The 26463-nt window shown below is 46.9% G+C and overlaps 1 protein-coding gene across 2 annotated transcripts in view; it reads right to left on the bottom strand.

The window, feature by feature from the left end:
* The window catches only part of dennd5b (DENN/MADD domain containing 5B), a 104558-nt gene that overhangs the window by 35984 nt on the left and 42111 nt on the right, over window positions 1-26463 (bottom strand). For both annotated transcript variants that reach the window (XM_079494583.1, XM_079494584.1), the window contains exons 3-7: window positions 23474-23583; window positions 18627-18859; window positions 16716-17034; window positions 16235-16391; window positions 6494-6681 (exon numbers count right to left, since the gene is read on the bottom strand). In XM_079494583.1, the coding sequence (XP_079350709.1) occupies window positions 6494-6681; window positions 16235-16391; window positions 16716-17034; window positions 18627-18859; window positions 23474-23583 (1007 nt within the window). The remainder of the gene's footprint in view (window positions 1-6493; window positions 6682-16234; window positions 16392-16715; window positions 17035-18626; window positions 18860-23473; window positions 23584-26463) is intronic.

Here is a 26463-nt window from a genome sequence, read left to right as displayed (position 1 = left end):
CGAAACGTCGTAACTCTCAGTAGCCTAATAAACTACTCTTATATAAGTGAAGACGGGACCTCCTGTGCGGGACCTCCTTTCTCTCATTATTTTCACTGGTTGCTGACTCCGACGCACCTGTCCCTGTAGATGTGCAAAAGGGTAATTTTCTACAAAGGTCCATAATTTCAAACATATTGCATGACATCATAACTTGCTTTCATCCACTCCATGTGATATCAGTCCAGCTTTCCGTACGGTCGGTAAACATGAATCTGATATCGGAAATAGCATAGATCTACGAGCTTGTATAGGCCTTCTAATTTTGCTATTCGTCGTACGAGAAGTATACATACTGTATAGGGCTGCGCAGGGGTCTAATTCATGAAAATGTTTGCGTTTTTGTTTTTTAAAAACAAAATATAGGACACAAAAAATTAACAGAACCATACGTGACCCACAAACGGGCCCCGGGTACTAGAGTGGACGCAAATCAGATGTACTGGCGGTCAGCGCAATACACCTGAACCCGTTGCACATGACATGGGTTGGGTTTCGCATGGGGCCTGGGTGTGTGTTAATGTCTGGCAGACAGAGAGTTGGTTCAGGCTCAGGTCTAAATGCAGCTTGTTTAGCCAGTGCAGGGGAGCACTACAGGAGGCCAATCCGCGGATTTAGGAGACGGCGGGAAAAGAACTGGAGCATGAAGCTGCCCACGGGGCGAGACTGGGTCGTTCCACAGGATAATAAGTGCAAAAGGGGGCATCTTTGTTTCCAGGAAAAAAGTTTGCTGAAAGGGATGATAAAAGTCTCGATCAATCTAAAAATGTAGTAAGCATGGTTATGCTGTTCATTGTATCCTTTCCCATAGTTTCAATGTACAGGCTGTTATTTCAATAGTATATTGTACTCGTGTGCCAGGTTCTTGGTTTACTCGTGACCGTAGTTTACTGAGGCATTACACCGTCTCTCTGCATTTGATGTATGCGATTACCTTGCTTATTAGTCACTCTGAATACAAGCGTCAGCTAAATTGCAAATTGATAAATCCTCATATATGCCAATGTTTGCTTGGCAAACATTTTCTCGTGTTATTGTTTAATGTATATCTGTTCTGAGCAGGGAAGACAGACACTAACAAACACAAAACATATATTCTGTCTCGCAAAAAAATGCGACGCTTCCTTCCTCTGATCCTCTCTCCTCATCCTCTCGTCTCCTCTCTCCTTATTTGCTCCCAGATAATCTTTCGTCGTCGACTCAAATTCAAGGTCACTTCAAAGGAAAGGAAGGATGCGCAGAAATATTACCAATGGAGCCAGGGACCAGTGTTGCCATGTCTGCTTATTATTAAGCGACCTTGGGCTTGATTTTCTGTAAAGTCGCTTGTCTCGTTTTTTGGGGCTTGTTTCCATAGTGTTGTTGCTTATTTGGGCGTGCTTCCTACTGTTGTTTAAACCAGTGATTTCCAAACATTTCCATGTCGACATTTCTCCAAATTAACCCATTAACACCTGGAACGCATGCCATCTGTTACCTAACCTTGGCATATAACCACTTCAACAGTTATTTTAAACTTTAGATTTTAGAAGACATTTGTAGAATATTACAAATGCATATGAATGCATTTGGCTGCGGACCCCCATCTAAAAATATTTAGTGCACTGCCAGGGTGTGGGACGCCCACACAAGATTTGTGTTGTTAAAATGTAAAAAAAAAAAGAAACATTCCACTTTTTGCTTAAGCTCCGCTATTTTCAAATAGCCAATGATGTAGATATAACAGAGTTCTCTTGGACTTGTTTTCTTGACGCTGAGGAAGGCCATACAGGCCGAAACGCGTCCGTTTTTCAGTCTCAGTCAGAGGTAAATAAAATCATGCAAAAGGACATACAATGAGTGCTGGCATTCTTCATCTCTACTTGTTTTCTTAGACCTCGTGCTAAATGTGGCAAGAGGGGGGCTGAATGGGAGGAGAGGCAGCGGGGGATGGGAGGGGGGGGGGGGGGGGATGGGGGTCTCCTGGAAGAGCCGCAGTGTCCAGTCTTGGATAATTGCAATGGCTACAGAATGTACAGATTAGAATGCAGCAGGATTACCAGGCGCTGGGGGAACTCGGAGGATGCGAGCGAAGCTGGAAGCTCGTGGTAAATGGTAAATGGTGCATTTATATAGCGCCTTTATCCAAGGCGCTTTACATAGATTGTGCATTACATTCACCCATTCACACACTTATTCATACACCGATTGCGGCGGAAGCCATGCAAGGTACCAACCAGCACATCGGGAGCAATTTGGGGTTCAGTGTCTTGCCCAAGGACACTTCGACATGTAGCCAGGAGGAGCCGGGATTCGAACCGCCGACCCATGGATCATTGGACGACCTGCTCTACCTCTTGAGCCACAGTCGCCCTCGTGGCTGCTATGTTAGGGTTGTTACAGTAAACCATTCATTATAGTAAACCATTTATTATTATTACTATTATCATTATTATTTTTGCATTTCTAAGCCAATCATTTGATGACCATCGTAGGAGACTCTCATCCACTTATTGGCTTTATATTTTATTTTTTTAAAACATTTTATTTAAAAAAAAAAATATTGTATTTTCTGCAATAAAATACATAAATCTGACACTAAAACTAATACAAACAGAACTAAAAAATCTACTAAACTAACCAATCAAAACTAAACAGAAATCGAGATTAAACATGAGGTCAAAACTTAAGTACAACTACAATAACCTTGATTAAACATGAGGTCAAAACTACAACTACACTAACCTTGGCACACGTGCACTTTCTTGAAGTCATGTTCTGTGAAAATGACTACTGTATACTTCTTTCCCGCTATGATGCAAATATAATAGAAGCTTTTGTGTTGTGTTAACACACACACACACACACACACACACACACACACACACACACACACACACACACACACACACACACACACACACACACACACACACACACACACACACACACACACACACACACACACACACACACACACCTCTGACAACTGAATTTCCACCACAGGATCAATGAAGAGGGGGTTGGGGGGGTACAGTAGATGGGAAGAATAGGAACAATCAATCTTAGAGATTTCCTTGAGATGCTTTTGTGTGAGTTTCCAGGCGAACGCTGAAGAATTCTCCCAGCTTGTGAACATGCGAAATTGCATGTGTGTGTGTGTGTGTGTGTGTGTGTGTGTGTGTGTGTGTGTGTGTGTGTGTGTGTGTGTGTGTGTGTGTGTGTGTGTGTGTGTGTGTAAGAGAGAGAGAGAGAGACAGAGAGAGAGAGAGACAGAGAGAGACAGAGAGAGAGAGAGAGAGACAGAGAGAGAGAGAGAGAGAGAGAGAGACAGAGAGAGAGAGAGAGAGAGAGAGAGAGAGAGAGAGAGAGAGAGAGAGAGAGAGAGAGAGAGAGAGAGAGAGAGAGAGAGAGAGAGAGAGAGAGAGAGAGAGAGAGAGAGAGAGAGAGAGAGAGAGAGAGAGAGAGAGAGAGAGACAGAGAGAGACAGAGAGAGAGAGACAGAGAGAGACAGAGACAGAGAGAGACAGAGAGAGAGACAGAGAGAGAGAGACAGAGAGAGAGAGACAGAGAGACAATGTAAATAGAGGTTGGTGGATGTCAGAAGAGGAGCTTCACTGGCTGTAACGAAAATGCCTTGTTGGCGTCATAATGTCTGATTTTACTCTTGGTTGCTGCTCAAACTAGCCCATTTACAAGCTCCACAAGCGCAACGCTTTGTGAAGCTTGTCGATTGGCTATTCCGTTTTTATTCCGTTTTTGTCAGTGAAAAAAGGTAGTCGACGACTCAACAAACATTTTCCGTCATAGTTTTTCTAATGTGGGGTCCCCCAGGGCAGAGTGAAGGGGTTCCAGGGTCTCCCGAGGCCCGCTAAGCCAACAGGCGCGGGCAGGAGCGGGAATGACAGTACAATAGCCTCATTATATTACCACAGATGAACTGTTCCTGGTGCCATATGTTTTGAATGAAAACCGCATGAAACAATAATCTGAAAAGAACACAAAATCCATTGCCTTTCCTGCAATGGAATGAAGACCAACTTATTAATAAAAGCAAAACAAAACAACAACAGGATGGGAGTGGGAGTCATTTTGAGTAATTCTACCAGGAATGGGACGGGATAGGATGTGTTTTCTGGTCTGGGGTTGGGACGGGAGGTGATTTATTTTCTGTAGGAGTGGGATGGGACGGGAGTCAGTGAAAATACACTCCTGGGTCAGTCTCTATTCAGTGGTTCTGTAGGAGTGGGACAGGACGGGAGTCAGTCTGGGTCAGTCTCTATTCAGTGGTTCTGTAGGAGTGGGACAGGACGGGAGTCAGTGAAAATACACTCCTGGGTCAGTCTCTATTCAGTGGTTCTGTAGGAGTGGGACGGGACGGGAGTCAGTGAACATACACTCCTGGGTCAGTCTCTATTCAGTGGTTCTGTAGGAGTGGGACGGGACGGGAGTCAGTGAACATACACTCCTGGGTCAGTCTCTATTCAGTGGTTCTGTAGGAGTGGGACGGGACGGGAGTCAGTGAACATACACTCCTGGGTCAGTCTCTATTCAGTGGTTCTGTAGGAGTGGGACGGGACGGGAGTCAGTGAACATACACTCCTGGGTCAGTCTCTATTCAGTGGTTCTGTAGGAGTGGGACGGGACGGGAGTCAGTGAACATACACTCCTGGGTCAGTCTCTATTCAGTGGTTCTGTAGGAGTGGGACGGGACGGGAGTCAGTGAACATACACTCCTGGGTCAGTCTCTATTCAGTGGTTCTGTAGGAGTGGGACGGGACGGGAGTCAGTGAACATACACTCCTGGGTCAGTCTCTATTCAGTGGTTCTGTAGGAGTGGGACGGGACGGGAGTCAGTGAACATACACTCCTGGGTCAGTCTCTATTCAGTGGTTCTGTAGGAGTGGGACGGGACGGGAGTCAGTGAACATACACTCCTGGGTCAGTCTCTATTCAGTGGTTCTGTAGGAGTGGGACGGGACGTGAGTCAGTGAACATCCACTCCTGGGTCAGTCTCTATTCAGTGGTTCTGTAGGAGTGGGACGGGACGTGAGTCAGTGAACATCCACTCCTGGGTCAGTCTCTATTCAGTGGTTCTGTAGGAGTGGGACGGGACGTGAGTCAGTGAACATCCACTCCTGGGTCAGTCTCTATTCAGTGGTTCTGTAGGAGTGGGACGGGACGTGAGTCAGTGAACATACACTCCTGGGTCAGTCTCTATTCAGTGGTTCTGTAGGAGTGGGACGGGACGTGAGTCAGTGAACATACACTCCTGGGTCAGTCTCTATTCAGTGGTTCTGTAGGAGTGGGACGGGACGTGAGTCAGTGAACATACACTCCTGGGTCAGTCTCTATTCAGTGGTTCTGTAGGAGTGGGACGGGACGTGAGTCAGTGAACATACACTCCTGGGTCAGTCTCTATTCAGTGGTTCTGTAGGAGTGGGACGGGACGGGAGTCAGTGAACATACACTCCTGGGTCAGTCTCTATTCAGTGGATCCCAAACCTTTTAGTCCCTTTAGACCCAAAAGAGAAAACATTCCCTCGGGACCCAAATTAATGAAAATAGCAAATATACAAGCTCACAACGCACCGCACCACGTTGTGAGCTTGTAGATTGGCCATTTAAACATTTAGTTTTCTAATTTATGGAATTTCTTAGATTTTTCTTTTACATATTCAAGAAATTACATATATCAATCATTTAATTTGGTGTTAATTCTTGAAAAATGTTTTGAAATGATAATAATTAACTCATTAATCCCGACCCACTGTTTGGGAAACAGTGCTCTATGTCGGTGGTTTTCAACCAGTGGTCCTTGAGGGGGTTCCAGGTGGTCCCCAGCTAATAGATGAGGGGGTTCCAGGTGGTCCCCAGCTAATAGATGGAGAGTTGGTAACCTAATGGACCCTTCTAGATCTTTAACTCTGTAAAATGACCCTTCCGGGTCCATTTGGTTTCATTTTACACTCTCAATAGTTAAATTATTGTCAAACATCTGCATTACTTAATTTACAAGAAGTCTACACAATTAGAGAATGTAGAGAACACCAATATGGAATTGTGGACAAATCTTATCCAACGACAAAATATTCCTTAGTTTTGGGCCTGCGAGGCTAAAATGTCATCAAATGGTGGTCCGTGGCTCAAATGCCGAACAAATAATGGGCCTTGACATGAAAAAGGTGGCAGTATGGTTGCCAGTGTTGCCAACTGTCGTGACAGAAATAAGCTAACCAGCCTCCAAAATCCAAACCAGGCAAGCAACTGTGAGGGCCAAACCAAGTGTGACTGGAAATATGCGGACTTGGCAACCCACCCTTCAGCAACTAGGGGTGTCAGTCTAGCAACTAGCGGTGTCAGTCTCCCGCAGCAGAAATACTAGCTGTGTCGCAAGTTTCCAAGGTAAACACTAAACAGCACCTTCTCCGAAGCTGCTGGTAAAAAGCACTGCTCTAATGTTCTTCCTCCGTACCTCTTGGGGGAGCTCCAGCTTGGAGCGGTCCGTGCCCTCCTTGCACTGCAGGCCCATCAGGTAGGGCACGGGGGCGTCCAGGAAGTGGAGCAGCGAGGCGGGCAGGATGGGAACGTAGACGTGCTGCCACTGGAAGGGGAACAGCAGCGTGGTCACGCCCTCCGCCACCGTCATCAGACGCTGGTAGTCTGCAGGGGTGGGGAGACAAAATGAGTACTCACACGTTTTACTTAAGTAAAAGTATCAATAATGCAATGTAAGAAATTCTTTTTATAATACAATGTAAGTTGCATTATAAAATTGACATTTTAATTGACATTATTTTAATGCAAATAAAAAGTCTGGAATTCAAAATGTACTTGAGTAAGTAACAAATTATTGGTATAAAAATGTACCAAAAGTAGTCATTCTGCAGAAGGTCTAAGGCTCTCATAATCTGTATCGATTTGGACTCAAAACCTCTGGCATCGGTCAGTCTCTACAACGTACACACATGCGTACAATCGTACATACACACAAGGACGTTGAACATGACAATCCCACGATGGGGGGGGGGCATTGGAATTGCACTCTGTGTGTGTGTGTGTGTGTGTGTGTGTGTGTGGTACGGGTGTATGTGCGATTGTGTGTGTGTTGCCTCTCCTCTTCCCTAAAACGGATTAAGGCCAGTGGCTTTGGTATTGAGTTCAGCAGTAGTTCCATCAGACATACTGTACTGTATGATTATAATGGCATGAGGGAACAAGCCAGTGTGTGCTCCACAGAGAAGAAGAAAAAAATCAGTTACCAATTTATCCGATCAGTCTATGTCTCTCTCTCTCCCCCTCTCCCGCCCTCCCTCTCCATTCCCTTCTGCCTCTCTTGTCCTCCACATCCATACTTTGGAGTTCAATCTCCCCAGCCTGCTCAGGCAGACAGACAGTGGATACAGTGCTATGGTGCACATTCATTCAAAATGCATTAGGCTTCTCAAGGCCCTCAGTGCACTAACCGCACTGCCTCGACTGATTTATATTACACAAGAGAAAACAGGGATAGTTTCAGTAGTTCTACCCTGTCTCTGTGTGTGTGTGTGTGTGTTTCAGATTCAGATTCAGATTCAGATACCTTTATTTGCCATTGTGTAAAACACATAGGAATTTGCTTTGACATTAGCGTGTGTGCATTCATTTTTCCTTTTTTCACATGTAACACAAAAACAACAACAACACAAATACAACACCGTGCAGGAAGTATAAATATAAAGTGCAGAGTTGATGGAACAAAATGTCCAAAAATGTCCGGTGACACTCCCTAGGGGGCAGGGGTGGGAGGGAAACCAGAGTCATTTAGCAGCCTGGCGGCTGAGGGGAAAAAGCTCAGTCTGTGGCGGACTTTTGTAGCCTTCGGTAGCCGCAACCGTCTCCCAGAGGGGAGCAGGGTGAGGAGGCCGTGGCCAGGGTGGGAGGGGTCGGCCATGATCTTTCTCCCTCTCTTCAATGCCCTGGAGTCATGCAGGGACTTGAGGGAGGGCAGTGGACGGCCAATCACCCTCTCCGCAGAGCGTATCACCCGTTGCAGCTTGGCGAGATCTTTTGCAGCTGCAGCGGGGAACCAGGTGATGATGGAGTGTGTGAGGATGGACTCAATGATGGCTGTGTAAAACTGAGCCATCATGGTCCTCGATAGTCTGAACTTCCTCAGTTGCCTGAGGAAGTACAGCCTCTTCTGGGTGTGGGGCATGCGCGTATACTCGTGCACAAGCATACATGTCCTTGTGCATACAAATTGCATCTTTCTGCAGCTGACTCGCACTCCGTACCGCGGTACTCAATACAATCTAAAAGCAGCACATCTAATTATCGGATGTTGATTAAGGGAAAATGAACACACCTTCTCTTTATGTCCTCACACCATGACACATGACACTGAGTTTAGTAATTAAGGAAAGAACGGCAATCAAACACCTGCCCGTGCAGGAGAAGAGAGAGCACCTAATGTGTGTGTCCATTAACAACTCTCAAGTGTATCTTCAACGTGCGTGTGTGCGCGTGTCCTCATCCATCAGTGACTGCCGATGTTTGATGTTGAAGCCGAGGTATACAGACAAGTCATTAAGCATAATGAGGACTTTATAGCAGTGAAATTAACGAGCCCAATGTGTGTTGGACAGAAGAGGGGAGGGACCATTTATTTCATTCGCCGGTTGGCCCCTAATGGAGGTTGTCTGGGATGATGAAGGGTGGATACTAGGCCAGCTGTGACAGCAAGAGCGCATGCATTTACTGCACGGAACTGAACCACTTATAAGCCATATATCTACATTCGAGAGAATTCCACGCCCACAATTCAAATTGTATCGCAGCTTTGTGCGCAGTTCTGGTGACTTGGCCACCAGACCGTATGCGCAATAGGCCGTATGCGCAAGTGCCGTTCATGCCTGTGCTTTGTGGCCATGATACGTCACTGACTTCACCTGCGGTGAGCACGAACACTCGCTCTCCCTGTAGTTTACCTACCTCTCTCTATCCTTGCGAACAAAACAGGGAACGCCAGGTTGACAGTGGATAATCACTCCACATATGTTTGCATGCTTCCACAGCTGCCATGTTGTAGACATTGAACTGACCACTAAATTACTGACTGTTCATCTTCTGGATGAACTGTCTGTTGTTCCTCTGGTGATATTCTCAGGGAAACAAATGAGACACAGAGGATTCCTGGGTGTCCTACGATAGGACATCATGTATCAAGAAAAAAGCCAGGATAAGATTGGACAACCACAGTAAATCAGTGGTCCTCAATCTTTTTTTGGAACAGGCCAGGGGGCCCAGTTAAAAACAGCCCTCCTGACAATCAGGGGAGTCGTTTCCTACCCCAGTTTAGATCAGGAGATATATGTGGCCAGAACACTTCCCAGACATAATACAACCGTCCGTCATTACTGTAAGTTTAACCAGCTCCGTTTGTTGTTTACAGTACATCATAGAGTTAAATAGCAAGGTTTACATGTGATCAACGTGAGATGAAATGACGTGAGGTGCTACAATCGGGCAAGCCCCAATATTCTGAATAGAATCCATATTGTGTGATGTTTTAAAATCTTGTAGACCGTGTAACAAGATAATCTGATGAGATCTTAACCCATTCTTGGCGGGAACCCCTTTTGGTGTTTTGAGCATTTTGTTATACTTTAGCCATTGAAAAATAGCAGATCTACAAGCTCATAGCGCACCGAGTGCCGCGCTACGAGCTTGTAGGTCTGCTATTTTTTGGCTTCTGGGGTGGTCCCTGGAACAACATATTTTCAGATTGGGGTCGGAGGCCAATTACATATCATTTTTGGGGTCCTTGACATGAAATATTGAGCACCACTGATACAGAAACATAGGTTTTTCAGAAAACCTTTAGGATTTAGAAGACATTTTTTTAAGAATCGTCCTCAGGTCTAAATGGGTTAAGAAGATCCCATCGTCAGCGGTTAGGTAAGGTTCTCATCCTCTTCTGGACCAGTGCCGACTTGAATGATCTCAAAAGGTGTTCACGGCACACGGCATCCGTGCACAGTATGATCTAATGATGATGATCATCATTAGATCATCATAATGACGATGGTGATCGTCCCTGTTGGCGCGTGTAAAGCGAGCGGATCAGAGAGAGAGAGAGAGAGAGAGAGAAGCGGATCAGAGAACACAGCCGGGAGAAATGTAGGACGAAAGCTCAAGTTAACCCAGATAGAGCACACAAAATGCTGAGTAAAGTCGATAGCGAAGCTGTGGAGTAGTGTGCACGCACTCGCGCACACACAAACACACGCTCGTGCACAGACACACACGCACGTACAAAGACAAACGTGTCTACTCAAGCAGAAGCACCATGACACACTGAACAGCCTCACTGCAGTTGTGAATAATGGATGAAACTTTAGAAGGAAGGCTCCGCGACTCATCGCTGCAGCTATAACGGCAAAATATATCGCTTTACTTAGTGCAACTCGTGTAGCCTGGTGTGTCAGATGAGCTTCATAAGTCACGCGAGGTCTCTTGAACTCTCCCTTTTTCTGCTTTATTTTTCCGATAGCACAGTTGCAGTACAACAGGGAGAGAGCCGTGGAGTGACATGCAGCAAATCCGCCGCCTGGCTTCGGGAATCGAACCGGGACATGCCTGCCGACGGGCATGAAATATTGTCTTCCCCCCACGAAGCAAAGATTTGAGTCGCAAATCTTTTCATGATTTTTCAAAAATATAGCATATATACAAGCTCATGGCGTGGCACTAAGTATAAAATATAAAATATGGTAAAAGTGGTTTGTGACACTATATTAACTATACTAAAGTGACACCGGCAACGGACCTGAGTTGCAACTGTGCTTTGTCCACTCTCGTTTCCTTCCACATAGGAATGTCTTCATCAGGAATAGCCGATCTACAAACTCACACAACGTGAGCTTGTACTTCGATTCCTGGCAAATGTCCCTCCCACCCGGAGTGGTTAAATGGAAAACAGGATAATCCAGTCACCTGGAGCCTGCATGTGGCATTGAGATTATGAAAACCGGTGTTCTCTCAAGTCTGAACATGATCAAGGTTGGCTGTGTGGGAATCAAAGATAGGCAGGGATGACTCCCACGCGCACACACAGACACACCAAGACATTCCTGTTACTTTGTTCATGTTACTGACAACAACTCCCATCTGCTCCACTTCTCACTCAGTCTCAAACCATTTTAGCCTCTACATATTTTTGGCATCACAAGAGCATCGTTTCCCCAAACAGTGGGTCGGGACCGGCTGTGGGTCTCGGGCGGATTTTTGTGGGTCGCAAGTAAATATCCCATTTCCACCCTCTTTTTCAAAAGATTTTCACCCACTGCTCCTAATTGTCACACCGCATGGAATTCTAATTAAGAGTGATATTATATGGGGGCACGATGGCACAGTCGGTAGTGCTGTCACCTCACAGCTAGAAGGTCCTGGGTTTGATTCCCGCTGGGGACGCTGTGGGCACTGAGGGCGTGCTCTATCCTCCGCGTCATCAGCGCCCATACCCGAGGTGGGGTTGGCGAAAGGGCCTTTCTGTGTGGAGTTTGCATGTTCTCCCCGTGTCTCCTAGGGTAGGTAACCTCACAAAAAAACATGCCGTAATCCTGGTCTCTAAACTGCCTCCCCCTGGTCAGCCTGATGGAGGGGAAAGGAACTGGTTGGAATAGTGTGTTCCTTCCATGCACTACGTCCAACTGGTGACTTCAGGTGAAAAGAAGTGGCTTGGACTCCTCATGCATTGAAGGAAGCATTTCACTCCTACTGGACGGGACGTTTACTGTATCTCTGTGCAGGGCACGACATGCACTGCTTCGTATGAGAAACTCCTCTTAGAAATATGGAAAGTACAAAGAACATAAGACGAAGTGATGGAATGGCTTGTGATCATTTATAAAAACCCAACACAGACCGCATTGTGTCTCAAGGAAAAACAGCTGACTGAAAGAAGAAAAAAATAAGTGGAGGGAGTCAAGTGTTGATTTCATGGACTAAATGTTAGGGAGGGACTGGTGAAGAACAGATCCAGTAGAACTAAAAGACAAGTCATTTTATGTTTGGTTCTGTGTTCTGTGTTGCGCTCTGAAAATAGCAGATATACAAGTGTTGCGACGCGTTGTGAGCTTGTAGATCGGCTAAGTTCAGTCTGCAACCAAGTGTTAAATCAGGCATCAAGATCTGCCAACGTAAAAAAAAATCGCCAAACTCAACTGTACATTCAGTCCATTAAAATCTCACAATATTTAGTCGACTTAAACTAGACTTCAACAACACTTCAGATGACTAAAATATGACCAAAGCTGTCAAAAAACAAAACAACACTAGACCTGTGAGATTTTTTTTGTAAAAACTCAACACAGGTCACATTGTGGCCAGCTGTGTCTCAAGGAGAAACAGCTGACTGAAAGAAAAAAGAAAAGAAAAAAGAAAGAAACATGCACGCAGGGAGCGCACGTCCTCCATGAGCCAAAAGCAATGCAGAGCATGAGAGCATGAGTCAGTGTGAAAGTGTGACAGTACAGCGGGGAACGAAAAACAGCGGAGAAAAGCACTCTCGGTCTCGGAAAGGAAAAGGAACTGAAAATGCTTTTTTGCTGCTTTGGTGCTTTTTCAGATGGGCATTGGGGATATTATAATATTTGACTTATAATAAAGTCAAATATTATTGACTTATTCCTTTAGTGTCTTTCCAAATATTTGGGGGCCCACTACTTGCAATATCCTCCTGGCCGGGCCAGGCCGGCCTACATGCCCAGTATAGCGTGATTAACATTCAAGATAGATTGCATAGATTTCACCATAACCTAACCTTCACACTACTGATAGCTAGTGATGTTACATGGATGTTTGGTCCCCATTGCATCGGTGGCGGTCCCCATTGGTCCCTGTTGTAGTCACACAGGGACTATGGAATATAAATCAACGGTGGGTCGGTTGTGTCGTAATTCAATTCAGGGACCACCATCACCCCCCACTGAGCCACGTGATTGGGTAAGAAATGCGCTTGTCACTTTCTCCACCTAACCTGTCATAGCCAGTGAGTGAGTGAGTGAGGGAGGACTGGCTTGGGGGTGTGGTAGTGTGTTTATGTGAGAGCGCACACGTGAGTGCATGTTTGTATTACTATACGGTACTTATACTATACTTATACTTACTATAACTATACAATGCCACCAAAACATCTATTTTTCAAATATTCGTGGCAGTCTCCAAATTCGATTTAATATTTCAAAATATGATTTTGCTGTACGCTGTACACAATCTCCACAAAGGTTAACTCATTTTACTCATCAAAACGATGACAAAATGTCCCCACAAGTATAGTAGAATTTGAGAAATAGACGTGGGGACCATTTTTATCCTGGTCCTAACAAGAAAATGTTTTGTTTTATGATTAAGAAAGATTGTGAAATACAGTGTTACGATTAGAAAAAGACTCTGGTTGTGTTTAGGGTTAAGATGAGGTATTTAGAGGTTAAATTTAGGGGTTAGAGTAGTCCCTATGTTATACTTAGTTGTGTGGCGATGTCAGAGAGAAAAATTGCTGCTCAAGTTGTGAACAATTTGTTCTGCTATTTTTGGGCTATTTTCGATGCCGTCCTAAAAATCTCATGTCCTCACGATTATATGAATACAAACCTGTGTGTTTGTACAGCGTGTTGGTGGATGGAGGGGGAAGCATCACATCTGTCACGGTTTAATTGGTTGTTGATTAGGAGAACATATGATGGGTCTTGTCTCATTAATTTCTGTGTACGGTTGGACCCAAAGTGAACCAGTCCATCATCCACGGGACGTACGCTCCCCGTTCTCATTACAGAGAGAACGGGGACTCCTGCCGCGCAGTCGGGAACACAAGATTGAACGCCGATGGTTGCTTCTTCGATGAAAAATGACGAGCGCTAAAACAAGACGGAGGATGTTTTCCCCCGTCCGAATGAGTGGTTTTTAATTATTCCCACTCAGGAAGCGATTGCTTCTGACGGCGGGGATGATGAATAAAACATGGAGGCCCATCTTTCATCAAAGCATGGCGGGATGAGAGGTGGTTGGGGGGGGGCTGGGTGTCTGGATGCAGGGAGGTCTTTTTCTTGGTGGTGGTGGTGATGGGGGGATTTATCCAAATGACATGGCAGACTTATCTATTAATTTTCTCCAAAAGGCGGAGAATATGTCCATCACCCACGTGTGTGTGTGTGTGTGTGTGTGTGTGTGTGTGTGTATGTGTGTGTGTGTGTGTGTGTGTGTGTCAACAGCTAACCTCAGAAGCCACTATGGTGATCACTGTTTCTTTTAGCAGGCCAAGGGTCAATGACGACCATGTTATTTTTTTGTGGATGAAATTATTCACAGTGCAATCGTCCCTCCAGTCTATAAAGCATGTGGCCAAAGCATTTCCGGCCGTCCCCTCCCTCCCAGCCAAAAAGGTCTCTGGCCTACATCGCTCTTGGCCAACAAAAAACACTGCCTGACACTTGGCTGACCACCTCATAATCTCACACTTGATGCCCACTTGCTCGTCTAAGCACCTCCCGCCCCCTCTCCGCTGGGAATCAGCACAGTGCACTACAGTCAACCTGTGCTCCCCCCCCCACAGTCATCACTGATTACTGACTCTAATCCCAGCGGCGTTTGGCGTCGGAGCCAGCTGTGGACGCGACTGGGACGGGGCCAGACCAGGACAGGATACCGCACATCTCAACATCACAGATTACCCCCGAGGACTTGTGATGATGATGATGATGATAAAGGCAGGGCTTGGATGGGATCGCCGAGTATATCGCCTCTGTCGGGTGGAAACCTAATATGTGCAAAATGGTTACTATTCAGGATTTAAAATTAAAAGATTCCCAAATTACGAAAAAACACAAAAAGTTAAAATACCGTATGGAGATAAGAGGTTTCTGCCCGACAGCAACAATAAACTACCCTCCATTCCCCGGCTGGTGTGCCACTCCTGTGCCACCTGTCCACCTTGTCATCAGCCCACCATTCCCCAGCTGGTGTGCCACTCCTGTGCCACCTGTCCACCTTGTCATCAGCCCACCATTCCCCAGCTGGTGTGCCACTCCTGTGCCACCTGTCCACCTTGTCATCAGCCCACCATTCCCCAGCTGGTGTGCCACTCCTGTGCCACCTGTCCACCTTGTCATCAGCCCACCATTCCCCGGCTGGTGTGCCACTCCTGTGCCACCTGTCCACCTTGTCATCAGCCCACCATTCCCCAGCTGGTGTGCCACTCCTGTGCCACCTGTCCACCTTGTCATCAGCCCACCATTCCCCGGCTGGTGTGCCACTCCTGTGCCACCTGTCCACCTTGTCATCAGCCCACCATTCCCCGGCTGGTGTGCCACTCCTGTGCCACCTGTCCACCTTGTCATCAGCCCACCATTCCCCGGCTGGTGTGCCACTCCTGTGCCACCTGTCCACCTTGTCATCAGCCCACCATTCCCCGGCTGGTGTGCCACTCCTGTGCCACCTGTCCACCTTGTCATCAGCCCACCATTCCCCGGCTGGTGTGCCACTCCTGTGCCACCTGTCCACCTTGTCATCAGCCCACCATTCCCCGGCTGGTGTGCCACTCCTGTGCCACCTGTCCACCTTGTCATCAGCCCACCATTCCCCGGCTGGTGTGCCACTCCTGTGCCACCTGTCCACCTTGTCATCAGCCCACCATTCCCCGGCTGGTGTGCCACTCCTGTGCCACCTGTCCACCTTGTCATCAGCCCACCATTCCCCGGCTGGTGTGCCACTCCTGTGCCACCTGTCCACCTTGTCATCAGCCCACGCTCACAGCTATTTCACATAGAAAAGAGCGTGCAAATCTGATATGTTTGAGGACCTTGTTGAATCTAATCCATATATTACTAAAAGAAAGAAAGAAAACTAAGCCTTTCCGAAAACTAAACCAAAATAGCAAATCCTCTTTAAAAACTAAACCGAATGTCGAAAACAAAAAAGTCTTTTTGTGCTGACAATTTCGATCTACAAATAAAAATGTTAGGGGGGGGGGGGGGGGGGGGGGGACTAGTTGAGAAGACATCCAGTACAACTAAAAGACAAGTCATTCTCTGCTTGGTTGTGTGCGGGTGTCGGGCTCCACAAAATAGACAGATCTACAAGCTCACAACGCGGGGTGCATGTGTTTAGTTTGACATACGGTAAGTCGATGAACATTTTTCCCCAGTTTTTGGTGGAGGAAGTGAACAGTGATTGTTACCCTGCGAGTAGAGCAGGATCTGCATCTCCAGCAGCGTGCAGGTGAACAGCTGCACCAGGTTCTCCACTCCCAGCAGGCTGAAGGCCTCTCCCAGGGGGAAGTCGGCCAGGGGCAGCTCCCCCGGGCCGGGCCGCTGGCACACGATGGGCTCGTACACCTGTTGGGAGGAAACATTTATTATAGGCAACGCTTTGTATATCGTTGCTGTCAGATCTCCACATTCTAACTTTTTTTTTTGTAAATAAACGCCCTACAGTGTCGCACAAAAGCATCGAAAGTAGCAGATACTCAAGCTGGAAACATGGCGCGAAGTGACACGTTTTGAGCTTGTAGATCTGCTACTTTTGCTGTTTTTGAATATGAAATGAATCCTGAAAAGTAAAGTTTATTTAGAGGGTTTTCCACCTGGCAGAGATGCTATTACTGTATTTACTATTAACCCATTTGCATACATTTCATAATAACTCTCGGTTCTACGCACCCCGTGGAACTTGAGTGAGCGTCCGGGCGGGGGCAGGGGCACCTCGTACAGGATGTTGTGCACGTAGCTCTCCAGGGGCAGCGGGGGCGGTGTGGCCCCCGTGACGGCGCGGTGCAGCTGCGACAGGAAGCGGCGGCAGGCGTGCATGAAGGGCATGGGCGCGATCAGACACAGCGCCTTGGACACGTACAGGGTGTCCCGCGACGAGTCGTAGCCGCCCAGACCCCCGGCGGCCCCCGCCGCGGCCCGGGCGGACGGCGAGGAGGAGGAGGAGGAAGGGGTCTCGGCCTCGTCCAGGCTGCTGGCCAGGGAGTCCATGCTGGAGGAGGAAGAGGTTATGCTGTGGTTCAGTGTTTCCCAAAAAGTGGGTCAAGACTTGGGACCCATTTTTAGGGGGCCGCGCTGACCCATTTTATGGGTAAATAATATCCCCTTTTTGGTTTCCTAGATAAAAATAAATAAAAATAAAATCTCAAATCTAAATATTTTTCATGAATTAAAACAACATTCACAGATTTCTTTCCCCAGAGCATTTCATGAATTTCGGAATTTCATAAAAAAAAGAAAAGCAACTAGAAAAAGTGCCCTTCTGGGCACAGGTCTCCACCAGGAGGATAGGAGTGTGTGTGTGATGTTTGGCAAAATGTTTAGGAGCAATATAAACGTGTGTGTGTGTGTGTGTGTGTGTGTGTGTGTGTGTGTGTGTGTGTGTGGTGTGTCGCGGCTTGGCCTGTTGTAGCGCCACCATGAGGCTGTTTTGAAAACGGTCAAGTGGCATTTATTCCAAAGCCTAGTGGGAATATGCATGCACAGTTTCACCACAATCGGACGCTGCGTTGAGTAGTTGTGGCGATTTGTACAAAACGGGTACAAAGCAGGCTACTCTTGAAAAGTTTAGAAGGCAATCGTAGCCAATGAGGGTGGATTATGAGAAATCAAACAAACCCGTCTTGATCACATGACTATGGAGAGCATGTGTACCGATTTGCGTGAAATTTGGATAAAATCTGAAGGAGTAATATTAGAAAATGTGTTTTACATATGTCGGCCTCCTGGTGGCGCTATAAAGAGCAGATGTGAAAAATTCCCGGCAAAGGTTTTTCCTTGGCCTCTAGGGAGTTGGCATACAAAGTTATTCACAGATCCGTGCAGTTAGGGGTAAAAACACTTTTCGGCCAGTTATAGCGCCACCATGAGGCTGAGTTGAAAATGTTCATGTGGCATTTCTTCCTCGGCCTAGTGGGAATGTGCGTGCACAATTTCACGGAAATCACACGATGTGTTCATGATTTGCAGCATTTTGTTTGAAACTGAGCACTCCTGCAAACTTTGGAAGCCAATCTTAGCCAATCAGGATGGAGTCTGAGAAATCTGAAAGACCCGTTTCGTTGAATGGCTCTAGAGAGACTGTGTACCAATTTGCGTGATGTTTGGACAAAATATGTAGGTGTACTGTCCAAAAACTTGTTTTGCACAAAGCGGCCTCCTGGTGGCGCTATAACAGGCCGTTCTGGAAATTTTGGGGCAGAGGTTCATCGTTGGCATCCAGGGAGTGTGTGTGCAAAATGTGGCATCGCCCGGGTTAACGGTGCCGGAGATTAGCTGTTCACAGACGGACGGACACACGGACACACGGACGGACGGACACACGGACACACGGACGGACGGAGTGCAAAACATACTCTCTCCCCATGCCTTCGGCCTGGTGGAGACAATTAGCAATATTGTGTGTAGATGGGAGGGGGGGACAAAACAAACTACAGAGCCAACTCGGGTCCAGTTTACTTAGTATAGAAGGTTTATATTAAACTGGAAAAACAAAAACAAAAGAATGAAATGAAAAATGCTAAAACCCAAATAACCTGGAGGAGGGGGAGGATGAGGAGGAAGGGTCAGCGGAGGGGTGCTCACCTGGAGGAGGAGGAGGATGAGGAGGAAGGGTCAGCGGAGGGGTGCTCGGCGTTATGCATCTGGTAGAGGGTCTGCATGGCGGAGCAGATCTGGGGGCTGGTCACCTCCTCGTAGAAGGTGTGCACGAAGCCGTAGGTGCGCGAGTAGTCCTCCCGCGTGATGATGAAGGAGTGGAACTGGGGCGTGCGCGCGTCCGCCTGCGTCCGGAACGACAGGCCTTTGGGCATGCACAGCTGGACCAGAGGGGGGGGGAGAGAGAGAGAGAGAGAGAGAGAGAGAGAGAGGAGGCGTTGTTTTTTTTAGAGCAGCGGTTGGCAAACGTTTCCTGCCATGGACCCCCGAATTTATGCATATTAGGCCCGGACTGCACCTCCCACAAGGTTTTGTGCCAGGGAGGGAGACCCCCAGAAAAAAACAATAGAAAAAATAGCATTTGTACAAGCTTACAGCTTTTGATTAGTTGATTGAATACATCATTAACAGTTTGCAAAAAAAGGCACGGTGGCACAGATTCATACGAAATAATTCAGATTCATGCGTTGTAGATGGGCTATTTTTGGCAACTGTTCCTCCCAGAATAGTAATGCTGGGGTGGGTTCAAGTGGTTAAATGTCAAGTATAGCGAGTTATTTTCAATCTGTCCACTATAGTACGGATATTTTCTCAACTTAGAGGGGAAGATTTACATATTCACGTACCGTAATATGACATAAGTGTGAAGTGCATAAAGTATACAGTAGGCCTAGTCATGTAATTCAGGGGATGAAGAAAAATAAAATGACAAAAAGGTTTGAGTAGCACTGGTTTAAGAGAAATGGCCATAGTTAGCAATCTGTTGTCATAGAGTGTGTGTGTGTGTGTGTCATGTCATGTGTGTATTTTTGCAAAGCATGTGACTTCTCTTTCAGCGTCCCAACAACCATAATAGGTTTATGTAAAACACCCCGGGTTATACCGCAGCCTGGAATAAACATGGTTCATCACGGCCAAGTCGGCCATTATGTTTTATATGGTGCTCAGAGCTTGAAGAGGAAATTACTCGGAACAAGCGTGGCACCGCTGCGAATAACACGTGTAAAGACAGCGGCTGGACGCGTGGTCTTTCACCGCACGATGTATTCCCGCGGGCAACTATACCTGCACATGCACAATTGCACATGCATAAGTACACCGTATGCACACACTTACAGTACACCTCATTTGTTGCTGTCCGGCAGAAAACTCACATTTCAACTTGTTACGTGGGGATTTAATACCCTAACTCATCATACTCCAGTGTCACACAAAAGTAGCAAAAAAAGCAGATGTACAAGCTCACAATGTGTCACGATGATACACGTTGTGAGTGTGTGTAGTTCTAGTACATCTGCTATTTCTTTGCGAATTTCTTCATTTGAATCCTGGAGAGTAAACACTTTTGGACATGAGATTTCCACCCGACAGCAGAAACATTGACGCGCTCACTCCTCGCCCGCCGGGCTGCTCTGATTGGATTAGGAGAGAGAGGGAAAGCGAATCACCATTTCCACTTATCATTTCTGACAAGTAACCCCTGACAAAAAAATAAAATAAATCTCATTATATGTTTACAAGCGCAGAAGAGTAATGAAATCACACGCAGTGCGTTGGGAAATTAATGTTTCTTCATCCCACAGAAAACACAGATGAAATCTGTCAAGCGCCCTGCAAAGCTGTGGAACATTCACAATGTGTGCCTATTTGAACGGTACTGAGCGCCAATGGGACGCTGCACTGCAGCACACACACACACACACACACACCTGGAAGGACATTAACATTTTAGGGCTGTATTGAAAATCGATGAAAGAATAGCCGAAAAATAGCAGATCTACAAGCTCGCAGCGTGTTGTGAGCTTGAAGATCAGCAATTTTTGGGGGGTGCACGATACCAGCGTGCAACCAAGCATACTGTAAATCAGTGAGACTGAGACCTATAGCTCTAATCTTTTTTTTTTTCTTTTTCTTTTTTAACTTGTCCCTCCATTTTTTATGGTGGGACAGACAGTAGGCTGACAGGAAATGGGGAGAGAGATGGGGGGGGTGACATGCAGTAAAGGCCGTCGGGATCGGGAGTCGAACCCGCGGCACACTGCCAGACTGGATTACCAGCCAAGGTGCCTGGACCACTGAGCCACGGCCCATGCAGGCCTATAGCTAATCATAACCATTTCTCCTGCAGGGAACAAGAACATGGTCCTCATAACGTCACGCCTATTTCTAAAATTCTACTATACTTGTGGGGATGTTTGCTCTCAAATAAGACCCTCGATAAGAAAGGGGTGTATACTGTGTGTGTGTGTGTGTGTGTGTGTGTGTGTGTGTCTGTGAGGCTATAGTACGTCCGTCCGTCCGTCCGTCCAGCTAACCCATTTATACCCGAGGACACATCGGTTAATAATTGCTTCTCTGCTGGCTTTATTATATGCGAGCGAACGCCCACGTTGATGTTTCAAGATACATTTTGGAGCGGAATGAAGAGTTTTTAGGATTTAAAGCTGCAGGAACAGGTCTGTTAACCCCCGCATCCCAGTGATAGTGATATATTGAATATATCGGGAGAATGACAACATATTTCGCTTTCATTGCCGTTTCCTCATGCGGAAAATGCTATATCGATAATCTCTCACGCTAGTAGCATACTGCACTCGACTATTCCGCCAAGACACTAAAAATAAGTAGAGGCTGCATTGATAGTGCGAGTCAGAGAGCGAGAGAGAGAGAGATGATATCCCAATGTCTCTCTCCCATCAGACACCTCCCTCCCTTCTCGCCGACGAGGCCGGTGTTCAATTTCGAGCCGGGCAACGCGCCGCACAATGGCCAGTTTCCATGCCGACGTAAGTCGAGAAGCGCAGCTTGAATTATTAAGCGGCTGCTGACGCCAGAGTGGATGGAAAACATGAAGAGCTGACCTCGCATGGTCACACGAGCACCCAAACTATACGACCTCATCTCCACAACGGTTATTACCTCACCTGAGGGAGGCGCACGCTCGCACAATATGCACGCACACACGCACCCTTACACATGACACGTGCACATGCATACTGTACACTCAGTGGTGGAAAAAGTACTCACATTTCTTATTTAAGGAAAAGTATCAATTTAGAAATACTCAATTTACTTTAACACACACACACACACACACACACACACACACACACACACCCCCCCCCCCCCCCCCCCCTTTGGCATGCTTAAACAGACATGTCTTGTGCACAAAAACGTAAAACACAAAGGGTCACAGACATGTCCCCTGACGTAACACCCGGCCTTTAGATGTTGTGTGCACGATGCAGCACTGGTGCACACAGCATGCTGTCGAAGGTAACACTACACCACAGCACACCTCCTGTCCAAAAAACACAATCACTAGTATACTGATGGGTCAGCAGTTTCCTCAGCCCAACACTGACACACACTTCCTCTGGAAGGCCACCGTGGACAGTAACTTAACCTCCGACAACTATCTTTACTTTGTCAAGAGTGAACAGTGGCAGTTACAGAATCCCCTGTGTGTGCGCGCCACTGTGTAGCTGTGTGCACGAATGCATGCTCGCTTACACGCGTATATGCACACACACACTCGCACACACGTGCATGCGCCAATCAATACACTGTAGTGATTTATGCCCTTTTCAAGGAAGGCATGTTCTTGTCTGAGGGAAAGACTGTCTAGCACATTTTCCTTTTCTCCCTCCGTCGTTGGATGCATCTCAATTGACTGCCTTTCAGTTGACTCTTGGACACAAAACATCCAAATCTATTGTTGTAAAAAAGAGAGGGAGAGGAACATGATGTGGCCAGACCTTCATGCTGAGAGCCTCCTGGGTAAAATGCATAGAGAAACCCAGAGGAGGATTTGTCGGCGCTCTGTTAGACAGGATCCCACATGGGAAGGGAACAAAGTGTCTTAATCCTGGTACCTCTCGGCTGACATTTGTGTGTGGTTGTTTCCTAAAATCTCTCCCTCCCTCCCTCTCTGTTTCAGAAACTTTCTGTGTGTGGGAGAGAAAGAGAGTGTCCATGCAAGTGTGTGTGTGTGCCTGAGAGAGAGAGAGAGAGAGAGAGAGAGAGAGAGAGTGTTTAGCACACATTTTGCCTCTGTGCTCTGTTTAAATAATCCCAGATGCCCTTCTTCTCCCCTGTAAATGATCTGAGGCCTCCTGGGGGTTTTGTTGGGACGTAATACCTCCTCCACTTGTCCCCAGCTGCTGACCCCATGATGGGACAATCCTTCCCCAGAATAGTGACGGGAGCCATCATTAATTAATTTCCGCGACTCAAAAAGTCATTCCGTTCCAGTTCGCTAATACGATTAGTTCTAATGATTCTGTCCACCGTTCAGTGCTTCCCTCCTCCTCCGCGCGTCACCTGACTGTCCACGCAGAAGAAACTGAGCGACTGGAGCGATGACTTTTGAGGAGGTGCCCAAGTTCGTTAACCTGACTCTGCCAGATTGAAGAAGCTTGCCTCACGCTCGTTTCACAAACTACTTCCATCTGGTATAACTGCAACCCAAACGCTGAAGAAGTTGGGCCATTTCTTTAGCTATACTTGGCAGGTGATTGGCAAGTCCCGCCTGTAGCTGCCGCCGATTGGTCCAAAACGCGGCCGGTTCGGTTCATCGCTACTGCGTCAGCGATTCCAGATTGAGGCTGTGTTGTGAACGTGTGACTCAATACCGCCCCCATCTGGCGGAGTCAGGTTACGAGTTAGTTACAGTCACACGAAGAAAGGTTACAATAATAACAATGCATCACTTTGAACGAAATGCTCGCGGGCGATAGGCCAAATACTATTTCTCTGGTGGAGCAGATACCTACCATGTTGACAGCATCCTGATCGAATGGGTTCCACTCCACAGTCTCTGGGTAGTGGGCGAGGACTTTGGACTTAAAGGTCCTCTTGAGGGGGCTCTGTTCGAAGTTCTCCCCTAGAAATGAGGAGAGAGAGACACATACAAGAGGAAAGACAGCATGTTGAATGTATCAGTATCAAATTCAGGGCTGCAACCCTAAATTGAACTAATCAATTTAATCAAGTAATCAATTTTGATTAACATAATCGATTTAAGGAAAAATAAATATGTGCATATGGTGTGTGATAAGCTTATAACACACATCCTACTGTGTGTTGTTTATAAATGTCTTTAACTGCTAATCAGATTAATTTAATCGTCATTCGTTTTTACGTTGATTCTTGATATAGAAACAATATGGTTCCTGATGATTCCATTATATAAAAAAAACAGTTAATCACACACACAATAGTTACAGGTGTAATCAGAATGTCTTTGCCGTATTGGACTGTGTGCACAACTGCATTGGATATGCAGTTGAAATGCTACGGTCCTTCAGGTCGGGGGGGATACATAAGAGGGAAGTCCCGCCGCCCCCATAGACCAAATCAGCGGAGCCGAACCGTGTTGGCCAGCTGTATGCAATAATAGCTGCGGGGTCGAGCTGTGCTTAATTTGACACCGCAGCTACGATTGCGTCCAGGGTAGCGCTCCGCAGATTTGTCTATAGAGTCCCTCCCCTCTATCAGCACCACAACACAGTCACGCTTTGACGTCACAAGGGGGTACAGACACACACAGTCACGCTTTGACGTCACGAGGGGGTACAGACACACAGTCACGCTTTGACGTCACGAGGGGGTACAGACACACACAGTCACGCTTTGACGTCACGAGGGGGTACAGACACACACAGCCACGAGGGGGTACAGACACACACAGTCACGCTTCGACGTCACGAGGGGGTACAGACACTCAGTCACGCTTCGACGTCACGAGGGGGTACAGACACACAGTCACGCTTTGACGTCACGAGGGGGTACCACACACACACACACACACACACACACACACACACACACACACACACACACACACACACACACACACACACACACACACACACACACACACACACACACACACACACACACACACACACACACACACACACACACACACACACACTCTCCCCTTTGTCGGAAGCCAATACTGAAATAATCCACAGCTCCTCAAACAGCCAACATTTTCATTAATCTCTCCAATCCGATTACTGATCATAACCAATTAATATTACACGTCCTCCGTGTCTAATGGTATACCGTTAAGACGTGCTTAAGAGGAGGGGATTACAGTGGTGGGGGATCTGGTGTGACAGCTGTCAATGTGTCACACACTGGCATACAGACAGTGGATCGTGGAGCTACGGGAGGAGTGACAGCGCGAGAAGGCTTGTCAAATGGTGCAACATCCCACATATACCAGGGGTCTTCAGTGTTTCTGGGGGCCAAGGACCCCTTAGGTGAGAGAGTTGAAGCACCCCACCCCACCGCTACCTATTGTATAAAAAAGGTGTTGCAGATTAAACAGTTTCATATAGATTTCATTAAATGCCTTAGTTTGTACTACCCGTTTGACAACACCATCATCATTCATTTACCAACGCGTTGTGCAAATTCATCTTTTCAATCAATATGTTGGATAGATTTATATTTTCAGATATTTAATTAGTGATTAGTATTAGTAGATAGCATATAGCTTGTAAATAGCCTATTTACAAGCCATTATGTGCTATTTTTGGCGAATGTGCCGCCCCAAATAGTAATGTTGTAACTCTGAGGATCCCCTAGGGCTCCCATACCCCCTGTTGAAGATCCATGCCCTAGGGCTCCCATACCCCCTGTTGAAGACCCATGCCCTAGGGCTCCCATACCCCCTGTTGAAGACCCATGCCCTAGGGCTCCCATACCCCCTGTTGAAGACCCATGCCCTAGGGCTCCCATACCCCCTGTTGAAGACCCATGCCCTAGGGCTCCCATACCCCCTGTTGAAGACCCATGCCCTAGGGCTCCCATACCCCCTGTTGAAGACCCATGCCCTAGAGCTCCCATACCCCCTGTTGAAGACCCATGCCTATAGGGCTCCCATACCCCCTGTTGAAGACCCATGCCCTAGGGCTCCCATACCCCCTGTTGAAGACCCATGCCCTAGGGCTCCCATACCCCCTGTTGAAGACCCATGCCCTAGGGCTCCCATACCCCCTGTTGAAGACCCATGCCCTAGGGCTCCCATACCCCCTGTTGAAGACCCATGCCCTAGGGCTCCCATACCCCCTGTTGAAGACCCATGCCCTAGGGCTCCCATACCCCCTGTTGAAGACCCATGCCCTAGGGCTCCCATACCCCCTGTTGAAGACCCATGCCCTAGGGCTCCCATACCCTGTTGAAGACCCATGCCATATACATTTATATTTTATGCCTCCGTTTGTACACTTTTTGACACTGCTGCTAAGGGATAAACTCTTGTACGTGTCTAGGACAAGAGCCTAACCTTTTAGGGTAGCAGATCTGCTATTTTCAGCGCAACCTAGCATAAAATGACTTGTCTTTTAGTTCTCCACTCTTCTCCACTAGTCCCTCGCTAAGATTTTAGTCTAGTTTTAATATGTTGATGAAATTGTCAAGATATTTAGTCTTAGTTTTAGTCATCATGGCTTAGTCTGTTTAGTTTGTCAGTGATCGTTGTGAAAAGACTAGATTTCCATGGGCTGCTGTATAGTGCTAATGGGGGATGGATGGATACAGATAGAATTGAATATCCATCCCAATGGTTCCATCATTTATTCTGTGATTTATTCCCTCCTCCATTGTGTTTGTCTCTTTGCTTCATCGCTTTGTCATCGTGTTACACTGTACTCTCTGTGGTTTTGTCAACACACTAAACAGAGGCTGAGGACCTCAGCTTCCAGTGAGAGAGAGAGAGAGAGAGAGAGAGAGAGATGATGCTGCTGCATGT

The sequence above is a fragment of the Electrona antarctica genome (assembly GCF_951216825.1).
Source record: "Electrona antarctica genome assembly, chromosome: 23".
Lineage (NCBI taxonomy): Eukaryota > Metazoa > Chordata > Actinopteri > Myctophiformes > Myctophidae > Electrona > Electrona antarctica.
This window is presented reverse-complemented; position numbering and strand designations above follow the sequence as displayed.